The sequence below is a fragment of the Diuraphis noxia genome, unplaced genomic scaffold, assembly GCF_037042655.1.
Source record: "Diuraphis noxia isolate RWA-SAM2 unplaced genomic scaffold, SU_Dnox_SAM2 contig0003, whole genome shotgun sequence".
Lineage (NCBI taxonomy): Eukaryota > Metazoa > Arthropoda > Insecta > Hemiptera > Aphididae > Diuraphis > Diuraphis noxia.
Window position 1 is genome coordinate 55,942,001 of NW_028301713.1, and position 27,279 is coordinate 55,969,279.

General features: G+C 31.0%; 2 protein-coding genes across 2 annotated transcripts in view; one reads left to right on the top strand and one right to left on the bottom strand.

The window, feature by feature from the left end:
* Positions 1-1,429: 1,429 nt before the first annotated feature.
* On the top strand, positions 1,430-4,967 carry LOC107174042 (uncharacterized). The gene is made up of 8 exons (XM_015524841.2): positions 1,430-2,044; positions 2,121-2,224; positions 2,283-2,425; positions 2,512-2,678; positions 2,743-2,911; positions 2,995-3,183; positions 4,163-4,355; positions 4,425-4,967. Exons 1-8 carry the CDS (start codon positions 1,901-1,903, stop codon positions 4,810-4,812), a joined length of 1,497 nt encoding a protein of 498 aa, XP_015380327.1. The 5' UTR covers positions 1,430-1,900; the 3' UTR covers positions 4,813-4,967.
* Positions 4,968-9,332: 4,365 nt separating this feature from the next.
* Positions 9,333-27,279, bottom strand: part of LOC107174020 (matrix metalloproteinase-2-like) — a 47,255-nt gene continuing 29,308 nt past the window's right edge. Inside the window, exons 3-10 of the mRNA XM_089222482.1 lie at positions 18,401-18,502; positions 17,607-17,773; positions 15,902-16,048; positions 15,154-15,296; positions 14,186-14,344; positions 13,217-13,651; positions 12,353-12,616; positions 9,333-11,671 (exon numbers count right to left, since the gene is read on the bottom strand). Coding sequence (XP_089078608.1) covers positions 11,322-11,671; positions 12,353-12,616; positions 13,217-13,651; positions 14,186-14,344; positions 15,154-15,296; positions 15,902-16,048; positions 17,607-17,773; positions 18,401-18,502 — 1,767 coding nt within the window. The 3' untranslated portion in view covers positions 9,333-11,321. The remainder of the gene's footprint in view (positions 11,672-12,352; positions 12,617-13,216; positions 13,652-14,185; positions 14,345-15,153; positions 15,297-15,901; positions 16,049-17,606; positions 17,774-18,400; positions 18,503-27,279) is intronic.

The window sequence follows — 27,279 nt, forward strand, 5'->3', positions numbered from 1 at the left end:
TTTTGTTTTGATATTCATACTAAGTATACTATACATTGAATATTCACTATTTAGAATTGTTTAATTGGCTAAAATTTCATAATTCTGGTTAATTCTGGTTTATATTCACGTAGCATACCAAAATGTACTGATCACTTACGTACGATTGAAGAAATAACGCTGTATATTAATTTTTAGTTATATGTAATAACACAATTTGGAAGTAATAAAAGTTAGAAAAAGTTTAAATTTATTACAACTACACATTATACATTTTTTTCATTTTAGATTCTGAGCTGAGCGAATTGATTTTACTATGATGCGGTTTTTTGTGTTTGTACAAATTATCGCCTAATTTTATGATTTATGAATAACTATTGACATTTTTTTATTGCCTTCAAATCTGAACATTTATGATTACCTACCTATTGCAAATATTAGAATTTAGTAAAATGTATGTATGTATTTTATTAATTAAAAAAAATTTAATTAATGATATCATAATAGTGCAATTGACATACATTTTAAACGATAACTATGTAAGCATTTACTATTTGGCGCCTTAGTAATTTCGTCAAAAAAATGAAAAATAGATAATCTTTGTTAAGGAGATTTGATCCCATGATTATCTGTCTTTGTCTAACGCACGCACGATACAAAATTTTAGACGTGTTCTTTGCCAAACATATGAGGCAATAAGAATTCTATAAACAAATTTGAATCTGTCTTGAGATTGTCTTTCCCACATTTTTGACATTTTCCCCCAAATTCCTAAAAAAGGTGTAATAAAAAAAGTAATTAAAAAAATATTATATTTTAATTTACGGAAAAGTTAAAATCAAAAAATCTAAAATGTAGAAAAGTCGATGTCAATCAGAAGAGCGACGTTTTTTTAGTTACCAATTTTTCGGGAATTGAGGTAACGACCAACCAATATCCAATAACCAGTAACCAAAAGAGTGACGATCACTACTCGGTTTTTTTCTTTGATAACAAGTACATTTCTTTTATCTATAAAAAAGTAACAACAGACTTGAGTTGTAGTCTTCCTTTACTTTTTATATTTTATCCAGTTAGTATGTTAAATTTGTATTTCGTGCGGATTGGCGGATTGCGATAGCATCATTATCTGTTTTCTGTATTCAGTGATAACGCGCGCGCGACCACTGGCGACGGAATTCGGAATTACTACCAACACGACGGACGAAAATTCACTATAATATTGCTGCGTTACACGTATGATAGCGACATAGCGTCATTATGGTTAATTTATTATGAATTTAACTGCAATAAAATATTGCTGAATTTATTGCATAAAATAAATCCGAACGAAAAAGACTAATGACTATTCCCATTAAAATGTCTAAAGGCAGCAGAGTCCTTTTCGACGAGAGTTGGTCGTCGTATGATCGTACCATACGCGTCGCCGTTTGGTCGTCCATAAAACAAGTTTTTTTTATCATTGTCGTTAATGTTCAACAATCTTCAACAGCAAGTCAGCAAGTGACGGCGGAACGGCACACGAATCCGAAGCATTTTTTTTTTCAAATCCCTAACGAAACAACACGTGCTAAATATAATCTATATTATACATAGATATTATTAATTAACAGTATTTACACAACGCCCGCTCGTAGTATCTATTCTCTATCGGTAATCAGTATTATCACAATCGCGCTGCTTAAAATCCAGCGGTTGTAGTGGACGAAATTTTTTTCTCAATTATTATTTTTTCTCACTGATAACGAGTGGCTACCAGTCCGCGTGAGAAAGTTAAGAAACTTACTGGAGGGTGCTCTGGTTATCGTGTCGATCTGACTGCTACAAAAATGCGTTGAACCGAAAACGTACCTGAGATTTTGATGTGGAGCAGCTAGAACATTAGGAACAGGAGTAGTTCTCACTTTATTTGGCGATTGCGATGGCGGACAGCGATACTGATGACATCCTGTCGGAAGGTTTCTTGGAACCTGGAGAACTATTGGACAGTGACGACAATCAGCCAGTTGACAACAGCACGTCGGCGCGGACCAGCCAGCCGATCACACATCTTAACAGACCCAAAGTATGTGCCTCGTTTTATGTTTACCTCTTTATGCATACTTAAACAATGATACTGATCCTGATGTGTTCCCCATAAGTTGAATAGAAACACGTTCCAAACTGCCACTGCGTCCAATTCGGATCAACAGCCCACACATTCATTAGACATCACTGACAAACAAGTCCAGTATGTTTTAAACAGGTATGTTATGGTAGATTTGGGTAGAGTTCAGTAAGTCAATGTGTGTTTTGTTTTCCAGTCTTGGCATGAACAAAAACGACAAAGACATTCAGCTGAATGCTTTACATTTGCACGGAGTCGTGGGAATGACCACTAAAGATATAATCGATTATTTTGATAAATATGATCCTAAATTTTTGGAATGGGTATCAAATTCTGAATGTTAGTTGATTGTTTGTTAAGTACCTACCTTAAGCACTTTTAGATCTGTTTTATCATGCATACAATTTTTGGGTCAATATTTTCAGGTAATGTTGTATGGTTAGATGATCGAATGCCTACTAAGGCGTTATTGGACTTAACTCGACCGATACGCGAACTTAAACATATTACGAATACAGTTAATGATGAATTAAACAATGAACCTGGAGTTTTAAATGAAAATCAAAACGATGACCACATGGATCAAGATGACGTAAGAGCAAATTTAAATTTAAAAAATGTAATTTTCTATTTAGTCATATTTTATGTGATTTTAGGTATTAGTATCAGAAGATTATGTCAGCTGTGTGGGTTATGAGTTGCCTCCAGGTATGTGGCGGAAAGCAATTAAGCCATATGAAAAATCCAAGTGCATATTGATGAGATATAGTACTATATATGATAAACTAGATGTAAAGAATAAAAGTGCTGATGTAGAAGATGGAGGTCTATATTATATAAATATTTTGAATTATTTAATATACTTAAACACTTGAGTTTGCTAATAAGTTTTTGCATTTTATTTGTAGATTATGAATTATTTTCCCAAGAAAGTCGTAAACGTAAGTTTATACCAGTAATCAATCATCCTGATATTGGAGATGAAATGTTGAAAGATGATGTTCGGTGGAAATTGGCCAAAAATCCAGGAATCAATACTTGGACTGCAATAGCCAAAACTTGGAGCCAATATGACAATGCTATGGATAATGCTAAATGTAAGTTTTTTTTGTTTTTTTAATTTGTAGTATTAAAAGTAAGCCACATAGTTTGTTTAAATAAGTTAAACTCTTAGGAAACAATTTATACTTTGACATCTAGTTTTTCATGCAGTTCTCACTTCATATACATACATACGTATTGCTCAAAACCAATCATTTTCTCAATACAAAAATTTAATGACCATAGTTGCTGGTACTTAAAAAACTATGAATAGAATACAATTTCATATTAAACAGTTATGCATACCAAATAAATTTGTAAAAATAAAAATGATCTTAAATATTGCATAGAAGTAACCAAAGCTCCAACCATCTATTAACATTGTTAAATAGTATTATTACAATTGAATTAAATAATACGTCTTGGTATGAATGTATCCTGAGTATGACATAAATATACATAATCTTATGACATAAAATAATAATTTGCACTCGTTACAAGTTTTAAATTAGCAAGATGTTTTATTACCTAAATGGATTGGCAACATTTTAAAGTTGATAAAGTGTGTATTAACGTTAGTATTAACATTAGTGTTTTTTTTTACAAGTGCTTTTATTTGAAGAAAATAAAATGTTATGTATTTTTACAACAATATAAAGCCACGTCCACACCTGAGCATGCACAGACCGAGCATGTGTGCTCATGTCGTGCGTTCTACAAATTTGCATGATTTTGACGCACAGCGAACACGAGCCGAGTCTGTCGGCTCGGCGTGAGCACACATGCTCGGTCTGTGCGTGCTCAGGTGTGGTCGCGGCTTAATATTTATTTTTGTTCTTAGAGTGTTGGCAATACATAAATAAACATAATATTTGTTATAAATTTAAAATTTAAATATATCCATGACAAATAATAAAACCTTTAAATAAAATAAGCAGCTTCTAAGCAGGGTACCTAGTTAATTAATGACGCAATGTCTTATAAAATTATATTTTATACTTACATAATTGGTATATATATGGTTTATCATTGTAGACAAATCCAAAGTACGCACTCCGTCGCCACCACCACCCACATCATCATCAGGTGCAGCTAGTGAAGACGACGACGACGATGATTATAATGATGCTAGGTATAGAGAGAGCAAAATACCAAGAATGCGCATGTATGCAGATGATGAGACACAAGCTATTACAAGGAAGCGTCTGAATTCAAGTTCAAATTCAAGGTTTAAATAACTAAGAATAATCCATAAAAATTAAAAGGTTTTCATTTTCATACTATTCTTTTTTATTAGACATCAAGTAAATATAGCCAATGACTTGCGAGAACGTCTTAATGGACGTTTGGTATCTGCTAAAGTAGCCAAAGCTATTCGTGCTGCTAAAGCGCATCAGTATCTTGATGATGAATCACTTGAAGTAGATGTTGAAGATGTAAATGATGAGGAATTCTCTGATATTCCATTTAGCCGTGCAACTCGTCGAGATATTCCACGCCGCCAGTATTTACATGAAGATGATGGTGATTGCACAAGTGATGAAGATGTGTACGAAAAGAGACATGTGAAGAGTAGGCTTGGGCCTCATAGAAAACATGGTCACCGCTATAATGCTCGTTCTGTGTCTCCACTCCAGATACAAATTAATAACGATAAATATTATAAGCGTTTAAATCGGCGTTAATAACATAATTAAATATGGATAATGTTTTTGATTTTCTTAAATCATAATGATTCATTTTAAAAATGGATAAATTTACAATATACTTATACAACAATCTATTTTTCATTTTATTGTTGGGAAAAAATAAAACACAATCATTTGTGTGATTATATGTATTTAATGTGTTAATATTTTGTAATAACTATTCCTAAGCTCTTGATCAATTTTTTTATTTAACATTTATGACTTATATTAAATTCTATTTTTAAATCTAAAATTAAATTAATCTGGTAATTTTTTAATTTAATTTATAATTATAAATAATGAATTATCTATCAACATTATGTTTAGTATTTTTTTACAAAGATTTTTTAAATGATAATTTACATTTTACATAGTGAATGTCTCTAAATTATAATTGGACAGAAATGCTTTTTTTTGTGTGAATGAACATTTATTAAATATTAAATATTTTAAACCATTTATGACTTATGATTCTAATCAAAACTAAACCAGTCCAATTATAAGAAAAAAAAAACATTCTTCAATAGTTTGATGGGGCTATAATTTAATATATCCATGTATCTTAAATAAAACTAAATACAGGCACTCAATTCTTTAATGAAAAAATACACAAATTGTGGTTAATCCAAAAAATAAAACATAAGCATCATATAAGTTTGCTCGATTTTAGATTGATTATCTAATAATGTCGTTTAGATCTAATGTTAAACCTTTAAAAACATTTTTTATTTAGACTCTAAACATTAAAAACTAGCAAATTTTTATTATTTTTATCTCGTTCTAAACTAATTATTATGGAGTCTATCAAGTATTTAACAAAAGATCTGTTGAATTTGAATAAACTAAGTACTCTCAAATAAATATCATGAATAATATTAAGGTTAATGCTCACATAAATGTGTTTGTAAATAATAAAACCTGATAAATAAACTTGAAAACATATTATATAGTAAATATCACACAGCATAGATTAATAGCATAAAACAATTTTTATATTATATTATTATGGATGTTATGATATAACTTAGTACCGTGATGTTTAAATTTAATTAACTAACTAACTTAAATTATGTGCCTGTCTCCAGGGTGCTCATAAAAAACGCGTATCGCGTTTGACAGTTTCTGACATTCCATCTTCTTTCCAAAGATAATTGCAACTGAACGAAATAAAAATCAGACAATGATAATAACATACATTTATCTCGAGTCTTAACTACCTATACATAATATATTTACTTGTTCATGTCAGAAAACAACAATGATTTAAAAATCATTTTATATCGAAAAATTATGATCTGTGCAAATTAAATGTATCTTAAATTGCGTACATGCTCGCAATATTGTTAATATGTACAGAGTGGTTCACCAAACATGCTCACCCTCTTTTTTCTTTGATAACGCAATAAATTAAAATACAATTTTTAGAATCGTTATTAGGTATCATATTTTCTAATTCTCGAGTTTTTAATATACATATGGTAAGAATTGTATAAATACATAAGTAACAATAGTATATAACAATATAAGTTATATCAGTGTATTATTTATTGTACTAATGACTGCTAGTATAGTTAAATCTTAAAATTGTAAATTTTATAAAATACCTATTGATTTAACTCAATATGCAAATATAAAAATAATCTAGTAAAGTATTACAGATATCAAATATCTATACATTTAAATGCATTTATTAAAGAAAAGCCCAGATGCCGCGGTAGGATAGCCTTTCCCTCCTCCGTGCGCACTCTTAATTCAGAACCCTAATTCTACAGTACAAGTACCTATTATGTATATCTATAGCTCATAGCAGTAAGCCATCGGCGTGTAGCCCAACGAGTAGTGATTGGTTAAAGTGAATTTTACTGTTCTTATAATTTCAGGCAATAATTATACGGTCATATAGGCGAAGCATAAAATACATAGACGAACACCTGTTCCATATATACGACTGAGGCAATAGCGATACTCGAGACGATCACATTAACCTTAGATGATGAACATCCCAACCACATAATATTCAGTGACTCCTCCTTGGGTGCCCTTAATAGCATTAAAAACCAGTTCAAACCCGGAGACATAGCGATAAAAATACTGAAAAAATTAAACGAAGCCCTTTATAAAAACAAACAAATCACTCTCATAGTCTCATGTGGGTCCCCGGGCACATCGGCATTGAATTAAGGAAATGAACTAGCTGATAAACATGCTAAGCTCGCAGTCACAAGCTCCGCATGTAAAACTATTTTTGGACCCACCTACAATGACCTTAAAAGATGCATAAATGATATAACCAACACCAGATGGTTCAATACACGGAAACAACAAAACACCAAACGTAACAGAATTAAAAGTAGTACCTTCAGGTGGATAAACAGCTCTCTTTAAACAGAAAAGAAGAATCGGTACTTATAACAGATTGAGAATAGGACACACGCGGGCACCTAATGGCTATTGGCTAAGGAAGAACCCCCCTTGTGCGAAGTCTGCAGTATTCAAATATCAATGAAACACATTATATAACAGAAATACAGAATGCCTAAAATATCAGCAAGAACGACAAAACACCGGATTGGATACGACCCTCGACATCGCATTAGGACCCAATGCTGTGGAGAACAATAAAATGATAGTTTTATTGAAGTCAACAGGCCTCTATCACTTAATTTAATAATTTGCAATTGTTTTCTTCCTTTTTTTTTTGTTTCTTTCGTTTTTATATACCTAAATACTAAGAAACTATACTTTTACGCCAAATACCTCTTAAAAATAAATAAATAAATATTGTTAAAATAATTAAATCTTAAAACTTGTAAACTTACCATAATTTATTGTAACTAATGGCCATGTAGCTGCCGAGTTTATTGATCAATAAAAAAAAAAAAATACTTACAAAAATATTACCTAATTTTCATGAAAATTATGTGAAAGGTAAAAATAAAGTACCAAATATTGAAAAAACCGAAAAAGAACATTATGTGGAAAAAAGCAAAATAAAGTCTACTTCGTTAAAATCAGAACAATTCAAAACGTATTTATATTTAAGAATTATCTTTTTATTATAGACCCATTACGCCCATCAAAAGAAGCATTTGCTACAAAATGCGAGGCCTACGGCTACTAATTAGTAGTTATTATTAGGGCTCGGATTTTGTAGCAAGAAAAAAGCATTTATTAATTTAATTCTAAAAAAAAAATTTCAATTACACATAAAATTAATTATTAAAAAAATACTATACGTATACACCTCACTGATTGTCGATTGATATTTACCGGCCAACTAAAGTATATTAGAACGTGCTATAAAAATACGTAGGTATAATTCAGATAATTTTCCCTTTCCTTGATTCGTAAATACAACTATAGATAATTGTACATACAACTATTTCGGCACAATAACGATAGTTATTTTATCAGTCATATATTTATTACTGTTTTTTTCACTGGTTTTATAATTTCTGGTAATAATAATATATAGTCAAAGACGTATAAAATACATAGAAATAAGCTAAGTTTTCAAGAAAAATATGTAAAAATCAAGAAAAAATAACAAGTTAGAGGGAAAAGGAATAAAAAGCAGATTTTGTGGAAAAAAGCAAAAAAGGCAAAAAAAAGTTTACTTCATTAAAATCAGAACAATTCAAAATGTATTTATATTTAAGAATTATCTTTTAATAATTAATAATTTAAATTTATTATAGACCCATTACGCCCATCAAAACAAGCATTTGCTACAAAATGCGAGGCCTACAGCTACTAATTATTAGTTATTATACTACATAATAAACTGCCTAAATTACCTAATTTAACCTTTTTTTATATAATTAAAACCTTTTTTTTCGAACCGACGGTGCCACCATCGTATATTTGATAACAATATTAATCTTACAGGATTTCACAACAATGTGGGAAGACGAGACAATACCCCAACTTACTCCCTTACCTAATCTAACCTAACCTAACCTAACTGCCAAAGTTAGTGACGCGTATCAATAAAGAAAAAAATCTCTGTGGCTCAAATAATTTCGATGACCTACCCTTCATAATAATATTGTTATACCTTCCGATAAAAATTATAATTTCCTTCTATCAATACCCACCCGCCCATATTTAAGGTGTTTCCTGAGTAACATCTAGAGTCCTGGGGCGTAATTTGAGGGGGTGGCAGGGTGTGCGGTTTCACCCCTTACTTTTAGAATGTTACAATTGGCCTGTGCCTTGCTGAAGCCTAAAATAATGCACGAGGCACGAATGCACAATTATTTATATGATTAAAATCAAATTGTAATAACCGGTCTATAATGTATGGAAATAATTGAATGCAGTATAATATACATATACGTAAGTATATCTATTTTATATGGCCTGGTGAAATTTCAAAATGGCCTGCTTGAAACTTCGCACACCCGAAAAAAACTCTGAAATTACGCCCCTTATTTAGACTACGTTACACGGCGATGGGTCCAAAAAAGGTTAAAAAAAACTTTTAATTTTTAAGTACAATTAGATAATTTTATTTTAAAAATTACAAAACCATAGTCTGTAAGTAGATAAAATACATTGGCGATTTCGATACAAATAAAATTACAGGTACATAAATATATCATATCGTAAATTTAGGTATATGTATAACACGGCTTATAAATTAATAATTATTATAATAATATATATTATAAATAAAATATATACATACATATTTTAGGTAATGTATAAAAACGTTATAATATAATATCCATAAATCGATTACCTATAGGTATAGAAAATATATTTATATAAATAGGTATAAAATGTAATAGTGTTGATAGAAAAAAATATCACAAAATTTGTCAGACATTGTAACAACGTTGAGTTTATGACGACACAATGTAGCCGCAACACTACTGCAACCTCGGATAAAGGTTGGAGTAAATGGTTGGTACAGAAGTCAAAGGTTTAAAAACCCATATTTATAAAATAACAATTTCTGTAAACAAGTAGGCGTTTTGCGATGTACACCTGCTTAATATAATTTTATATATTTTTACTATAAATCGTATGTGCAAGATGTCAGGATGATTCACTAAGTTGCTCACCTATAATAATGCAGTTCTCATTAAATATACATATATCATATTTACTTAAAGACCATATTATTAAATGAAAGAGAGTTTTTTTATTACCTTCATAAGGAGTTTCTTTTTAAGATACAAACTTATATATTTTAATGAGAATTGGGAAGTTCTGATATAGAAAGTGCCTACTGTACATTGTAGATTATTTAATGGATCGTTTTTCTGAAAATGCAGACATATCGAAATCAAAATTCGAACGAGTCGTTTTTGAGTTATAATGCTGGGCTTAGGAATTTGGAATATATAGGAGTCGCAATGAATTGAATATTTTAGTAATCATTAATCTATCGACCATATACATTTTTAATTTGTTAAAAGTATTATCAATTATTAAAAAACATTTTTAAGGACTATTATCTTTAGTAGAAACATTTAAATGGTTGAAAAACTATTCATTCGAATTTTGAATTAGGTACCAATTTATTTATATCAAAATTAAAAACAATTATCCACTACATTTTACAGCAAAAGGGGACTCTCAACTAAAAAATAAAAGTTTGTATCACCAAAGTACACTTCTTATAATTTTAGAATAATTTCAAGAACTTAAAAATATGGTATTTAAGTGTATTCAAAAATCAGAATTTGAATGATTTTTTAGCTAAATATTAAATGACAAAATGAGGTGAGCATGATGCTTAGTAAATCACAATGTATATACTATATAATATATACTTAATACATTATCGCGATGTGCATTTAAATTCGCATTCGGTAAAAGTACAACGAGGCGGATGGTATGAATGCTTGAAATTTTTAGGGCGAGCGTAGAAAAATATAGCACAATATTCAAAGAAACGCTGTATGAGAATAATGCTTAAAAATATGTTGTATTGGTGTTGTAAATCAATAACAACTATTTAAATCATAAAAAAATTGTAATATTCAAACATGCATGATTTGTGGTTGAAAAACTTTAAAATATAATAAAATCGTAAACGTGGGATTACGAATATTATTGTAGGTATCGAAGTATCGGAAGTATATTATAATATAATATTAAATCACTCAATTTTTTTGTGGCAACACAATACTTGCACCCTGCAAAATGTGAAACATCAGGATTGCCAATTTTCAGTCTAATTGAATTGTTCGTTTATTTTTCGCATATTCGAAAGACTCGAAATTGACACTGTGGTATTCACATCGCACGGTATATAATAATACATAATCAGATATATCAGTTAGATAATATTATTATTTGGTCGAATAACTCGATAAAATCGCGATTTTCACTATCCATAAATCATCACAGTCGAGGACCAGGAGTTTTACAGAGGATGCTGAATGCAGTTATTATACATCACAATAAGTATTATAATATTATCAAATTATCATATTTCGTATATATATATATACATATATGATGAGCACGTATATGGTTTTTCGTGTCGACGGTCATCGTGCCCACCGAACGATTGTCGCGAGTGACGCCATCGTGACCGACCACACGATGACCGGAGGTGGCGTATGACTGATGACGACGGACCCCGAAGAGCTAACGTCGCCGCTGCCAGACGGGCCGTCGTCAGCGGCCCGAAATCGGCCACCGCGACCAGCAGTGCCCTTCTGACCAGTCGTCCGGCCCTTGTTTTTGATTGGCCACCGATCTCCGTTTCCCCCACCACCGGCAGTCGCAGTACAATTGAACCAGAACTCGCCGATCGACCTGGGCTCTTCCTGTTCGACTCGCATCCTGAGATCGTTGAACTTCCAGAAATCGCGATTCTTGAAGAAGTACGTTGCCCCTGTATATGCGATAAACACACATTATCATTGTGTTGTCATTTATAATCGGTCATACATTTATTTGGGTAGGTAAATTATAGCAAATAACGTAATATTATGTACAATTTATAAATTGATAAACATTATAAAATAATTATTTAATTATTTTTAGTTGACGACTATTTTCTGTCTGTTATAACATTATTTATTTTCCTACTGAAATTAGCTAATATCATTAAATCAATGCTGTGCATAGTGCAGGGTGTTCCAGCACTCAACCGACCACACTGGTCGGAAACAAAAGATTCACCGCCCGTTGGTCGGAATGAGGTAATTTTTCAGAGTTCGAACACTTCAACTGACACAGAAAATTAAACTTTCAGTGGGCAAACGTGACAAGAAAAAATATGTCTGGCTCGTGCGGGAATGCAATTTCAGTCTCGGGCTGATTACTGCAGGCCTCGCCGTAACGACTCGTGTTGCAAACGATAGTTGTGACTTAAATAGCTCATCACTTCCCGTTCCCGCCCTTGCCAAACAACGATATTATACTATATTAATTTAATAAGTTCTAAGATTTTGAACTAAACGGTTATAGAGTTTGATAATTTGCGCAATACTGTTGCTTGCAGCTGTAGGTACAAATCATTATTATGTTGCAAATCGTATAATTATTTAGCTATTAAAACGGTTCCACTCACCGTCGTGCCATTGGAACGCCGCGTCGATGTTGTATCCCGCGCCCCGCCATATAGACATGTCTCGCGGGTAGTCAAGCTCCATCTGGTTAGTCTCATCGTCGCACCTCCAGTACATGGTGCCGCTGATTATGTAAGTTTTGCTGTTGTGCCCCCAGACGAATGCCGCGTCCACATGGTCCAACTCTTCCGGCAGTCCGAGCGTTGTCAACGGCTTCGGGTATCCTGGCAGAGGGTTGTTGCCGTCGAACAAGTAATATTGACGACCTGCGCGGGGAATGAGTGTTTAAACATATAGGTGTCACACAGCAATAATACTACACTACGATTATATTGAATCATTATGTAATATGATAAAAATGATAAAAAGAAATACAGATCAAGAAATATAGGTATATCATACAAACTATTTATTAAAAGTTATTATTTATAATTATATTAGAATTCGATATACTATACTTATAATAAGTACTGGGCAGTTAAGTCAATACTTAATTGTTTAGAAAGTTATTGTGTATTTTATTTTTTGAAATCTGTACTAATAATCGACCCATCCCTTGTGTAACTGGACTGGTCTAGTTAACCAAGAACCATATCTTCGATACTTCGACATGTGAAATATGGGGCCAGTGCCCAAAAAGTAACATATCGCTTAGGAGAAAATAAAAGAGGATGTAAAACCGTTGATTATTACTAAATGCCGAAAGTGAAATCATCGAGTTCGAGTCAGCTGTACCTATACTTTTATTAGTTTTTATATGTATTTAATGACGAAAAAATATAAATAGTTAGGTTTTAAATGTTTAAATGTTAATGTGCGATAATGCTTAATAAGTAATAACTAAAAGTAAAATGGGTATAACTGACCTATGAAAAACACAATCTTGCCGTCTTGCCTTTCGTACACGGCATCCACCTGGTTCATGTTGTCGGGCAGGTTGTACCACAGCCGGGAAATTAGAGCCGGATATCCAGCGTATAGTCCCTTGGCGCCTAATCTCCATGTGTATTTGCCTTTGAAGAAAAACGTATCCTTTCGTATGATCGACACTGCATCGAAGGACGTGTTACAAAAGTCAGGTTTGTCGTCGACGACCACCGCCACGTTCGGTCGTCTCGGCGGTATTGTTCTGCTGGTAGTGGATGTCACGGGGGTTACAGTAGTAGTGATACCGGGCATAGACTTGGTAACTATTGTCCTGGCTGTAGTAGATATCGTCGGAACGGTAGTCGATGGATCCGGTCTCTGCGAAGTCGGGCTGTAAACTGGTATGTTACCCCAGATCTTGTCATTTTTAGCACCTGTTTAATTGAAACGAAAAATTAATTGATGTTAGGGAATTAAAATCGTAATCGTTGTTTTCTTCAAAATATCAAAAAAGTATATGTTGTCATTAGTTAACTGTAGTAAATTTAAAGTACTTTACGTCGTAGTTTTTCATGAACGTACAAACGAATACTTAATAAAATGATTTTTTCTTTCAATAACGCATTTATTTCATATAATATATTTGGTCGGTAGACGGTAGGTCTTACGAGTAGTTAGCTACTGTTATTGTTATAGACAGTTTATCGTTTATGAATTATTTTATGAGAAGATACTATTAAGTAAACTTAGTAAACTCTACATATATTTGGAAAAGTTGAAGTATTAAAATTTCCGACGCATCGTTTGGATCAGAGTCCGACGGTATAAATATTATCACGCATTTGGTTTAGTCATGTGTAAAATGTAAAAGTATTGGAAAATACATAAATAACAGCAAAAGATTTTCCTGAACTTAAAATAATATACACCTGGAGTCCATAAAGGGATTATCGCGTCGCCACACTTACCGTAAAGGATTTGTATGCCAATCCGGTCGTCGTTGGGAAGTTCAAAGTCAGATTTTAGATCTTGATACCACGGGAACATCAATGCGTCTTGTACCGATGAGTGTGAAAGACCAAGTGAGTGTCCGAATTCATGCACTGCCACCCTGAATAGGCTAGTTCCTGCAGAGACGCGAACAAAATTTTTTTTTATAAATTATATAAGTACATTAAGAATACAAAAATAAGGAATTCTGTTATAAGCAATAGAGTAAATTATTTGTCCTAATGATGTTTGCAAAAAATAATACGTGAGTCACGAAGTGCCATCACGCACACCACTAAAACTCAAGAAATGTAAATTATTGCATCTTATTTTATATAGTTACCTAAATTTCATTCAAGTAAAATAGAAAATTCTTTTCCTGAAATGGAATTTAAGTATTAACTGCATGAAGTTCATATCATTTCGTAAAAATAATGAAGGTATCAGTGAAGAAACAAAATGTCAAATAAATTTTTATACTCCTATACTATTATTTGGTAGATGTTTTTGAAAATTTCAGAAAACTTTTACTCGAGGACTTGACGGAGATTTGATAGGACTAGCTAAGTCTTATTTATACCATTGACAATAAATTTACTAAAGTAAGGGGATCAAATAACTTTTAACAAATACATTTTAATCATAGAAAACATAATTTATTCATGACTTATTATTCCGTGGTTTGTATATTTTCATTTAAAAGAAAAAAATTAATTTTGTCATAAAATAGTTCATATAGGATATATATCTCCCTCACACCTCCACCCTCATTTTGATCACCACTAGTACGTAACGTACTTATCAATTATAGTTTTACCTATTAATTATTATAGGTAAATGCAGTACATATATCATGTATTGACTATTGACCACTGACACTGACGTACAGTATAACTGTATAAGTAGCATACGGTGTACACGTATTGTCCTATATACTGGTACTCACCATCTTTGCTTGTCTTGTCGGCCACCAGCCATTCTTCTTCCTCATCAAAATGAGCGTCTCCTCCTCGCCCAGTGCCCGGGAAAAATGCGTGAGCCAACACTTGACCCGGTCCATCGAACGGATATCCGTCTCCGTGGTAACCTCTACGTTAAACAGACGCACATTTGTCAGATTATATTACATTATAATGAGCCACGCGCACAATATTATTACATAAACTACACAAACATCACAAACCATATTAGGTTTATAAAAATCTGAAAACTATTAACCCGGAATTGAGTATAATATACAACGAATAAAAAATATATATGTTGGTTTCTTTGCCTACGCATAATATTCTGAAACGATTTGCATTCATTATGATGAGCCGCATAAGTTACATAATAAAAGCGACGAGCTATCATAATATTATGGCATATATAATAATAGGTATAATGGATAATATAATAAAATATGTTACTATGATTTATTACTAAAATGATGCATGTAGATTGTAGATAATATATGATATTATACTGTTATAGATAAAAAATCCATTTTGATTTGAAATTTATGTTTTTTTACATCGTTTCTGCTGAATTAGGATTTGAAATTTTTTGTTTTTTAAATATTTTTGAGATATCGTCCAGCTTTATTCCACAATCGCTACAATGTTAACACACATATCTATACATCACGCCCTAGTGATGTGGTTCATAATGTGTAGGCATTGAGACAGCACGTATAAGCCGAGCCCAACACTCACTTTTCGAAAAATACCAGTATGTCTGCAGATTCGCTGTTAACTTCTCGAAACGTGAGTTTGGAATATTTCGACCACACTTGAAACGCTTTGGTCAAGTCCGACCTCACCCATCCGTGGTCTACTTTGTCCAACCGCCTCGTCCGTAAACTGAGAACAAACAAACACCAATGGTACAGATTATTATTTTTGTTTTTATTTCAGGATCCGTATAAGATCATGAGTGATCAGACATCAGACGATGCGTAATGCACTAATGCCTGTACATTATTACAATAAATTATTGTTATAATAATATGACATATTATTTGCAGTTGCATAAGTCACAAATGCGTGTTACTATACTTTACTAGAATTCGTAGTATTTATATTCGTAATTTTTTTAATTTGGTGGTGGAAAAGTGAATTGGCGGAAAAGGTAAAGGTATACCTTTGGTGGAAAAGAGAATTGACCAATTTATGGTTTGGCGCAAAAATGAATCGGCGGAAAAGGGAAAGGTACACTTTTTGCGGAAACTGGAAATTCCCCATTAATTTTAATGGCTTTTCATGGCAGCTCCGTCTAGCTGAAGATTTGAGCTGCTGTGATGGTCAGTTCATTATACGTTCGTCGAACGTGTAAAAGTTTAAAATAATTTGGTAGTAGTAGATGGTGCTGCTATTGGCGAATTAATTTTAATTTAAATAATAATACCGGCCAAAGTCGTTACCAGCGTTAGGTTAAATTAAACCTCAATTAACCGGACTAAACTTCACAAAATTTAACCAATCCCGACTAAACCTCACCAATAACCAAGCTATATAGCTGGACTAGCTGAAGCTTTCTCTGTTTTCTTACACGTGAAACTGTTTTTCTATAGTATGACTTCATGATATACACAACAACCAACAATGAATTGACAAACATGAAACCAATTGTAAGTTACGTTAGTTGTAGAATTTAAGCATATTTAAGATTTAAAATTAAAATTTTTCTAAATATTTTATCAAAATATCAAAATAATTTGTGCCTATTTTGAAATCTTTATAAGCGGTTGTTTGGCATCCTCGTTTAAGAGTTTAAGGCTCAAAATACTGAAAATAATAAAACTCATCACATAAAATTTACTTAACGTAATATAATATGTGCCTATAGTTTAATGTGAAGTTTTTATGGTAATTTGATACTTTTTTAAACGATATGATCCTGTATATGTAGGTACTTTAAATTTAATACTTCATACTTCTAATTTTGTTGCCTTTATTATCTTCACACGAATTGGTTTTTTTTCTTATTATTAAATATTTTATTGTTTAGATTAGCTGATGAAAAGTTAAAGATTTTTGGTCCATTTATTACACTTTATATTCCGCTAGTATCCTAGCTGATCCAAATATCGATTAATTAAAACCAATTAGAAATCTTAACAGTCATGATTGACGACGGTCTCCTCGCATATTATAGGTGTAATGATAAATGTTTTTTTTCTGAAAGATAAGATTTGTTTATCGAAACGTATATGTATATTATAGTTTCATATGCTCATAATTTAATAATTCATAAAAATATTGTAAAATAGTTAAAAATATATATTTTTTAAATCACACGCTTTCAAATGGTCCAAATTCTAGTATGACACTATACGATATACGTTATATATAATTCATGTATTATAGGTAACTTGAGTATACTTGGCAAAAGTTTAAAAAAATACTTTATTCCGCTCACCTCCACGTCAAGTTGACGTGATGCCATTTTTGACCTTGCAGGGTGTAGCGTTTGGTCCGCTGATTGCCCGCAGGCTGTGGAATATCGGAAACGCCACATCTCGGTTTTTTCATCAACTGTTTAGTGGCCTCATCCAATTGGCCGGTGATAGGAATATTTCCATACGACTAAAAAAATATCGAAAATATTTCACGAAAATATAGAATAGTATGTTATGTTATCATTGTCATAAGTTATAACTTATAAAGAATAATATTATTTAAGGTTTCGTAAGTGCATAAGACTAAATGTAAAATGTACAAATTATATAGGTATATGTGTAAACTAAGTGAAAATTATAATGTATACATTTTTATAACGTCAATATAAAGCAATAGGTATACACATTTTTTTTCACATAGCGTATGCACTATACATACCTTTAATACAATAATATATGTTTATATTTAATAATATGTTATTAGTTTTTTGAAAATATATTTACAAGATGATTCACCAAGTATGTCCATTGTCCATCCTCATTTTTTTCAATAATCTGATTTTGGAATTTTTTTTTTTAGTTTATTAATATAATAGTTTTAATACATTAATTATTTTTACAATACTTTTACAATGTAGTATGGAATTTATAGAATTTTAGATAAACTAAACTAACCAAATGACCACATATTTTCGAATTTTTGAATTTAGGCTTAACATGTTTGGTGATGGTAACCACCAAGTGTGTAATGTGTGTTTAGTATGATTTTTGTATTTATCAAATTGTGTGTGCGTATATACTGTTTATGAAGTACCTGCAATGTTCGCAGAGCATCGTGTAGTTGACTTCCGTCCCTCAAGTTGCCCGTTTCTAGATCGGATTCTGGCAAGTAACCAAACTTCATCAAATACCCTAGCTGTGAAAAAAAAATATCATTTATAATAATCTAGTAACATATCTACGTATACAGTACGAACAAATCTTATTTTTATACAATAATAATATATTAATTGATAATACGATTTATGCAAATATTATATATTGGTATTGTTGAATTAATATGATGTTACGATATAAAATGGTAGAATAAGAAACTAAAATAGCACGAAAAGAAAAATATATGATTACTAAGAAGATTATATTAAAATACTAAATATAAGTGTAAGATCTTAACTTAACGTAAAAATATAATATTGCGTTTCAAAATCATCGTGTTCGTGTTGGTAAACGTTAAACATCGTTCCTATTGATGAACTTAGTCATGTGGATACACTTATACACTCCACATTCAAAACAAATAAACAATGTGATAAAATATTACTAAATAAACAAAAATTATTTTTAAATCTCACAACAAAGACACACACATTGCACGGATGTTATTTAATTCGGAGATTTCACATACATATTTAACTTAAGAAAACACTACACACGCGTTTGTGGTCTCCGTCTTACAAACGCATCAAAAATTGCAAATTTCCGTTCACTAGTTTCCATACCGTGCTATTAGGTTTTATATTAGAGAGAATTGACCAAATAATATCAACATTTTAGGAAAGAACATTATTTGTGTTTAAGCGTCGGTGATTTTTTTATATTTTCATTTTTCATGCAAAGATAGGAGTATGGAGGTATCACAGTTAATAACTTGTTAAAATATTTCTCTTGAACATAGGCACAAATAGTGTTTGAGATTAGGGGGTGAGCTGAAGCTCAGGTTTATATTGGACACTTTATTGATATATATATATATACAATGTTGTGTATGTAGGTATGGCAATAATTGTTTTTTTTGGGGGGGAGGGGGGGGGGGGTTATACAAAGTTTGGAGCAGGCTTAGCCTCCCATATTTGCACCTACGCTCTTGAAAATGAAAATATTTTATAAAAGCCGATGTATAAGCACATGTAACATATTCTTATCTAAAAGTTTGATAGCAGATCAATTGACTCTACTATAAAAACTAACAGTACACTATTAAAACTAGTAAACAAATAAAACTTGCAAGTCCTACGTGTGTGTGGTGTGTCATGTGAGACGACGACAACAAATGTATGGCTAGCGTCCTCTAGAGAGATACTTATAAAATATTCATCATCTCGCATGGAATGTTATCGTAACTTTTCAGGTACACATTAAAATAATCCAGTTATCCGTTTCATGAGTTAGTATCTTGAATTATTATTAGTAGGTCGAACTAGCGCCTGTTACGCAATTACGTGAATAACCCGTAAAAATATAATAAAATAAAAAATCATTATCTGAGACGCAAATTAGTGTGTTTCCAAAAAAAAACTTAGATGTGTGTCAACGATGAACACAATATGATTATTCTTAAAATGATTTAATTAATATAAAATATAAAATCATTAAAAACCCATTTTTTTATTTTGAAAATCCAATACAAATAATGTTTACAAACATCTATTGAAGAACATTGAAAACAAGTGAATAATTTGTTTATATATATTAATATATAGGTATTAGGTATAGGTATATAGTATATACTAATCGAATCATTTGGAACATAAAACAGGACAACACACATTTATAATAAAAAATATAATATGACGTTTACCTAATACAGCTCTGTAAAAATAAATAAACCATTTTTTTCTTATATACATATATTGCTCCTATATACATCACGTTAGTTGATGCATTAAGCACTGAGGATATTTTTAGGGTTAAGTAGTATTGGGATTAGAATTAAAATTGAAATTTTCTTTTATACAATGTTGCAGCAGGATAGATTTATAAATAAAGGGAGGGGGGGAAATATGTAATCGGAAGTTGAACCAGTTTTTTGTTTTGTTTCTCCCGTGACAAAGTGATTAAAATGTTGGTCAAGGTCTCATACTTTTATATAACTATAGTGATTCAGTTTTCAGTGGTATCACATTCTAATAAATATACCAAACATGTAAGCTCAAATCGATGTTTAAATAGAAAACTTAACGACGATATACAATACGAAATCATCAAATCAAAGAAATGAGTAGACTATTTACGTTTAATAAATTTATATTATACATACGTTGAGATAAATTGAAAATAGATAATTAATACATTTTGATAAAATTACATTCATGAGACAAAAACGTAAAATCAAAAATATATTAATATAGTTAGTAGTTACCTATATTATCAATTGATAATTATATATTTTATTGTATAATATCGATAGTCAGTCGATTCATTTTACATAAGATACTTCATATTTCAAAAATTAAACTATTGTAAGGTGCAATTTTTATCATTATTTTTTTAAATGACAACATGTATTTTAACTTCTTGTTCTTAAGCAGAATAGATTTTGAAGTACCTAATTAAATAAATCTTAAATCTAATTTTTGAAGCAGAGCGGGGTGGCACAAGTGTGCTTCGCAAAATGTTGGGCCATTACTCCATTCATGTAAATTTAAAATTCTTAAGTTATAACTTCTAAAATACTTGTCAAAAATTATACAAATCTGAATACTCCCAAAAATATGCTGCTTAAGAATATTCAATTAAAAATGTATGCTGTCAGTCAAAGAATAAAAATCAATTTTAAATTACGACGATAAAAAATAGTAAAAATAATTTTTTTTCTTCAAAAATGTTATTTTAAATAACGTCAAATTAAGTAAAAGAAATAGTTTTTTAGCGCACGTTAATGTTTTTGACTTTTTAAGTATTCTACATTGAATAAGGATTACTCGCCTTATAGATACGTTTATTCAATAAATCACACAAGTATACCTACTTAATAAATTATACTGTCAAATTTAAATGAACAGTGTATACAGATGGTTGAAGTATATGATTTATGGTTTATTTGGTTTTTTGTTGGATGTTTAATCGAAATATTTTGAAAACGAAAAATCAACGATAATAACGTGCTGTGGTCATCAACACTTAGAAAAGGAACTCATCGACACGAATATTACAGTAACAGTTGTTAACAATCATGAAACAATATCATGATATTATTATAATATGATTTATGATATTTTAGAAACATCTATATATGCGTACATGACGTAAAATTACTATTCTGGATAGGACATTTTAATATATTATAAATGAATATATTGTTGACATATTTATATACAGACGTTGAAGCGGCTATAAATTATCGTTTACATACAAGACGACAATAGTGATACTAGACACTTATTATTGTTTTTTTTTATAATATAAAAACAAACACGTCGTCGTCGATTCATCGTAATAATAATAATAATAATAATAGTAATGAAGGGGACGAGGTGGCCGAGTGGTCTACCGCGTCGGCTGTGGCTCGGCCGGACCGGGTTCGATCCTCGACCATCGGGCGGCATTTTTCTCGGGGCAAGTCACGGTGTCCGGAGAACAAGTGCTGCCATCCTCCACTCCGAGGCAAGGCAGAAACCTACGGCCCGTAGGCTACGGGTACCCCAATAGAAATTCTGCCAAAACTCTCACCCACATGTAAAACCAACCTACAGTACTACCCTCTTCCCAATGGCCTTAGTTACCGCGGGATAATTAAAAAAAAAAAATAGTAATAAAGATGATAATCGTTATCATTCTACTAAACTATGCTGATTATTATCCTCGCAGCATTTATTGTTATACATATAATATAACTACTGTAGACTATGATATTATAGGTACCAGATACTGTGGAACTTTTTATTTTTTACTATATTACAACAAGAGGATGGAAAGGGATAGATAACAATAATGATATGTACCTATGTTTATAAAACGAATTAATCATTATCCGTTACAATACAATTTTGAAAAATAATTGGATTTAAAGATTTAATAATTATACATTTATAACTATAATAACATAGGTTTAAAAAAAGAAAACCGCACTTCAATAAACCACAAGTAAAATTTCAACTTAATGAATTTATCTTCAAACAAATTGCTAAATTGTACAGCCTAATCCTGATCGGACGCCCAAAACTTATTTTTGAACCTTCATAATTAATATTCGCAAGGCGATTATTCAAAAGCTAAATTCTAATTTTTTTTTGTGAAAACTCATTATAAAAATTATATTTTTACAATAATTAGGTAATTAGTTATAACGCGTGAGTATAAGTATGAGCATAATAGGCGCAATTTCAATAAAAAAATCTAAAGGTGCTTAAGCTATGCATTTTCTCATTTTAGTTTTTTTTTTTTTTGTAAGAAAAGTTTTTGATACATAAACACGAACATTAAATGAGGGTGCTAATACCCCCTAAGCCACCCTCGCTTTTTCACGCCAATGAGTATTGTACTATGAATTATGATGAACGGAGTAGTGAACCAACATATTTCGGGTATCCCGACTCATGTACCACTATACACTCATCCACACATCAAAACTCTTAAGTTTAAATACTTATAAATAATTATAGCTACACGTTAAAAAAACAAAATAATTATTATAAATGATTTTTTTGTAAAAATCTCATATTATTTAAATAAATTATGCCTATATTATCCAAAAATATTAATAATTTTCTAGAAAATTTGTATTCATCTTTAAACCCCCGGGTGACATATAATTAAATCAATGTGTATTGTATATTATTATTCAGTGTGCAATATTTAGTCACTCGATTAGTTCATAAATCATAATATTTCCAAGTAAAAGGTACCTATAGGTATGATATACACATTTTACCAGATATATACTGACTGTCCATTATATTTCGAAGTATTAAAGTATTATACGATATACATAATATTATGGCTAATGTTTGCTGACTGTACATAACATAACAGGTATTTTCTCAAATTTTAATGAAATCATTTTTTGGGTCAGTAATGTTTTTGTGTATCAAACTCAGACGCGTAGCATTTGCCGAAGAAATTGTCAGCCCAAACTATTTATAGGTATGTAAACATATAATTTAGTCGAAAAGATTCAAGAAGTAATGTGATAATATAATTTTTTTAGCATAACACTGAACATTATTTTATTATTTTAACTTAACCTTGCGACCCAAGAATGTTATATTATAATTTATAATTATACAAAAAATACATGACGTGACATTATAATCGATGATGCTCGTTGGCGTGTATAATGTTAATGTATTATATAATATTATAGATATTAGGTATAAAGGCAGCAAATACATTTAATTTTACTTTCAAGTTTCAATTACACTAATTATATAGGTTTTTAGTACATAACCCAGCAGTGTTTTAATTTATAAATTATTCGTGTAAAACTATTTCAGGTTTTGAATAATTTTGTACCTAATTATAATTAATATAACTAGCTTGATTTTTTTATATGGGTCGTCGCCAATAACTACAAATAACCATTTTTATCGTTATTATTAAATCGTTGAGTTTTTTTTAATGACAATATAATATAATATTTTTCTGATAATTATTGTGATTTTTAGTATTTGAATTTCGAACGAATAATGAATTAGTGTCAGTATTTAAAGTTAAGTTATGTAGAGATGTAGACAAACTTTGTCTATGTCATCATAAGCTCTATTATTATATCACTGGAGCCGTATTAGTAGGGTACGACTTGTGTTTTAATGATTTACATTAATATTCTGGGTCGTGCGTGACTCACGTGTCGAATTTCCCCGCGGAGATTGCGATAAAAATTGAAGGAGACGCTGTCTCGTGCGCGTGCGCGCGCGCGCACACACACACACACACACACACTAAATCACGCGTGTAATAAGTATATATAGTCGTCTAGGTTTCCCGGTGGACGTTATTGTCGTAGTATAATACCGGAATACCGGATGACGTCGCGACCACCATATGACGGAAAACACGTGCAAAAATGCTAAAGCTATAAACATAAAATAATGATATCGTGAAACCACTGCAGTAGGTATACATATTATAAAGCACTAGCACTTGGCGAGATTGGTTATAATTTTTTTCCTTCGTTTCTTTTGGTCGTTCGGCCGAAACACGGTATTCTATATACGCTCGCTCTGCAGATTGATCGCGTGATCTGTCAAGCAGGGACGTACGAGGCTCAAATGTCACGAATATTTTGTCATCATTCCACAGTGTCATATACTTGTATCATATTATTTTAATTTATATTCGTATTATAGGAATCATGCCGAATGAACATCGATCGATAGGTGATGGCTGTACATTATTTATTATGCATACTATGTATTTATTATACAGAGTATATACGCTTGCATCATAGTTCATACGATGCCAAAGGGACCACGCACTTTGGTCCCATTACAATATTAACCGCCATTAGATTGTTCAAGACGATATTGAAAAAAACTTGGGAAATTTAACTGGGACTTTTGTGCGTATTAACTCATAAGACGCGTACTGACCATCGATGTAGTTCACTATTTCTATACTGTGTAAAATATAATATAACTATAGGAAGCCTATTTTATAAGGTTACAAAATTCAAAAAGTCAGTTGTTATAGTTTGTTACCTACACATAGATAATCAAATAAATATAAAGAATGAAAGAAATATAGCATATTTCAATATGTTAAAAAATTATATTTAATATTCAAAGTTTTCTTCATATAATTTTTATTTTTGTTTTGTTTTTTATTCTCCACGTTCTTTTTCCTTGGTCTTTTTTCCGGGTTCCGACAATATTATGCACGTAATAATAACAAATCGATCTCGTTAAGAAGATAGTCACATATCTTTCATTGATGCCATTCGTCAGCTGCGCGCGGTTGCAAGTTCTTTCCGAAAACGAACCCGTTCAAGTAGGTCAGCAGAATACATATTTCACACACGCACATATTATTATTGCTTTATTTTGAGAAATGTCTTCGGCCGCCAGTCGTCAATACTGTAGATATGTCACATGTGAATCTATGTAGGTACCTATTTTAGTTTAGAAATTAATGTATCCCGCGTACAAGTTGTACGATTTGAAAGTCTTGAACGTGTGCAATAATAAATTTCGTGATCGGCACTGCTTAAAGTCGGAATTACCAGCGAAAATCGGGAATTAGGACAACCGGGAAACGACATTATTCTGTGGGTTAATGTGTACAAAAAAGTAAATCAGAGAGAGATCCAGCTGTTTTTAATCTGTATTGAAAACTTGGAAATCGTGCGATTGGTTAACTTTCAATCCCTAACTGAAAACAGAGTTCTTAAACAGTTTAAAATGCTTAAATATTTAATAATGCTAATATATATATATATATATGTATGTATAATGTATAATATAATAAAATAAATGGTATGACGCGTCGTGACTCGTGAAACCTATTGAGCAATGGGGCCTCTAAGTCTCTTACGTATTATAATGGCGACAAACAGAAAATTCCTAATAGACTGAAAATTATAATGTGCCGCTTGATTTTGCTTTCTAATCAATAACAATTTCATTTTAAACGTATAATAAAATGTTTGATGATCATATATAAATTATTGGAATGAGAGAGGAAGACTCATCAATTGACCACTCAGGGAAAAAACTCTGAGTCAAAAATGTAACGTAGAAAATTGTCTTCGTCACTACAGCTAGTTGGCACCTATAAAATAAATTATAATTATGATGGTTTTCAATATGCTGTGTTAGCGGAAATAGCTAGCCAGACATTTCATCGAGATAGTAAAATACTTAGTAAAATATATTACTTTTTTATTTATGGTCTCATCTCTACAGTTGTACGAGTTTTTCAATATGAATCACGAATCACGCACGACGGTCAGGAAAAAAACTACTCGTTAATATTGCATTTTTACCTAGTACTTACCTACGACTTTTCCTTGTTCCGTTATAGTTATAATCATAATAGTGCATTATAAATTACGATAATGTGAATAAATTAGATGGAAGTTAATTAAATTTAATCGTCGTTTTGAATTATGAACAAATAAAAGTTATTCTACGATTCATGTAAAATCTAATGATAATAATTTTCTATCAAAATGATAATATTGTGTAATAATATGTGTGTATAATACAGGACCTGGATACTCGCGGATTTATTTAACCATATGTATATAATAACTTATATATTTTAAGTATATAGTTTCTTATCTATAGATAATGTAGGTATACTTTGGATTTTATCCGCTATAATAATGATACAAAATAAATTTATAAAAAACAGTCTGTATTCAGCACGGACATCAAGGATCAAGGTATACTCAGGATTAACTGAACGAGTCATAATCATATATTACTATTTTATACCTACTGTATTAGAAAATAATGTTCTAAATAGGTTTATATTTCAAAATAAAAATTGTTTGCGTGCACGGAAAATAAAATAAAATCAGCGATTAGTAATTTGGAATATTGACATAGAGTATAATATAGATAAGGAGTGGAAATTAATTAAAAATATCGATTTAAACATGCATAATTATTTATATATATTTTAATCTAAATTTATGAATGTTTAAAAGAGCTTTTTTTAATAATGCCTTTTACTTGGGTACCTATTCGTTATATATACAATATATACATACACAATTATAAATACATTATAATGTACTATATTAATATAATAATTATATGTAATTACATATTCTCGTCGGGGCCTTTTTTAAGTACATGACTATTTCAGTTTTCCGATCATGTTATTATTGAACATCGATAAACCCGTCACGCTTTTTATATTATAATAATATGTTTGCAAAAGTCACATAATAATAATATATTATTCCGTTCGTTTTCAGCTATTGTCATGCTGTACACAGAGAAATAATAAATTTTAGACAAAATTCGT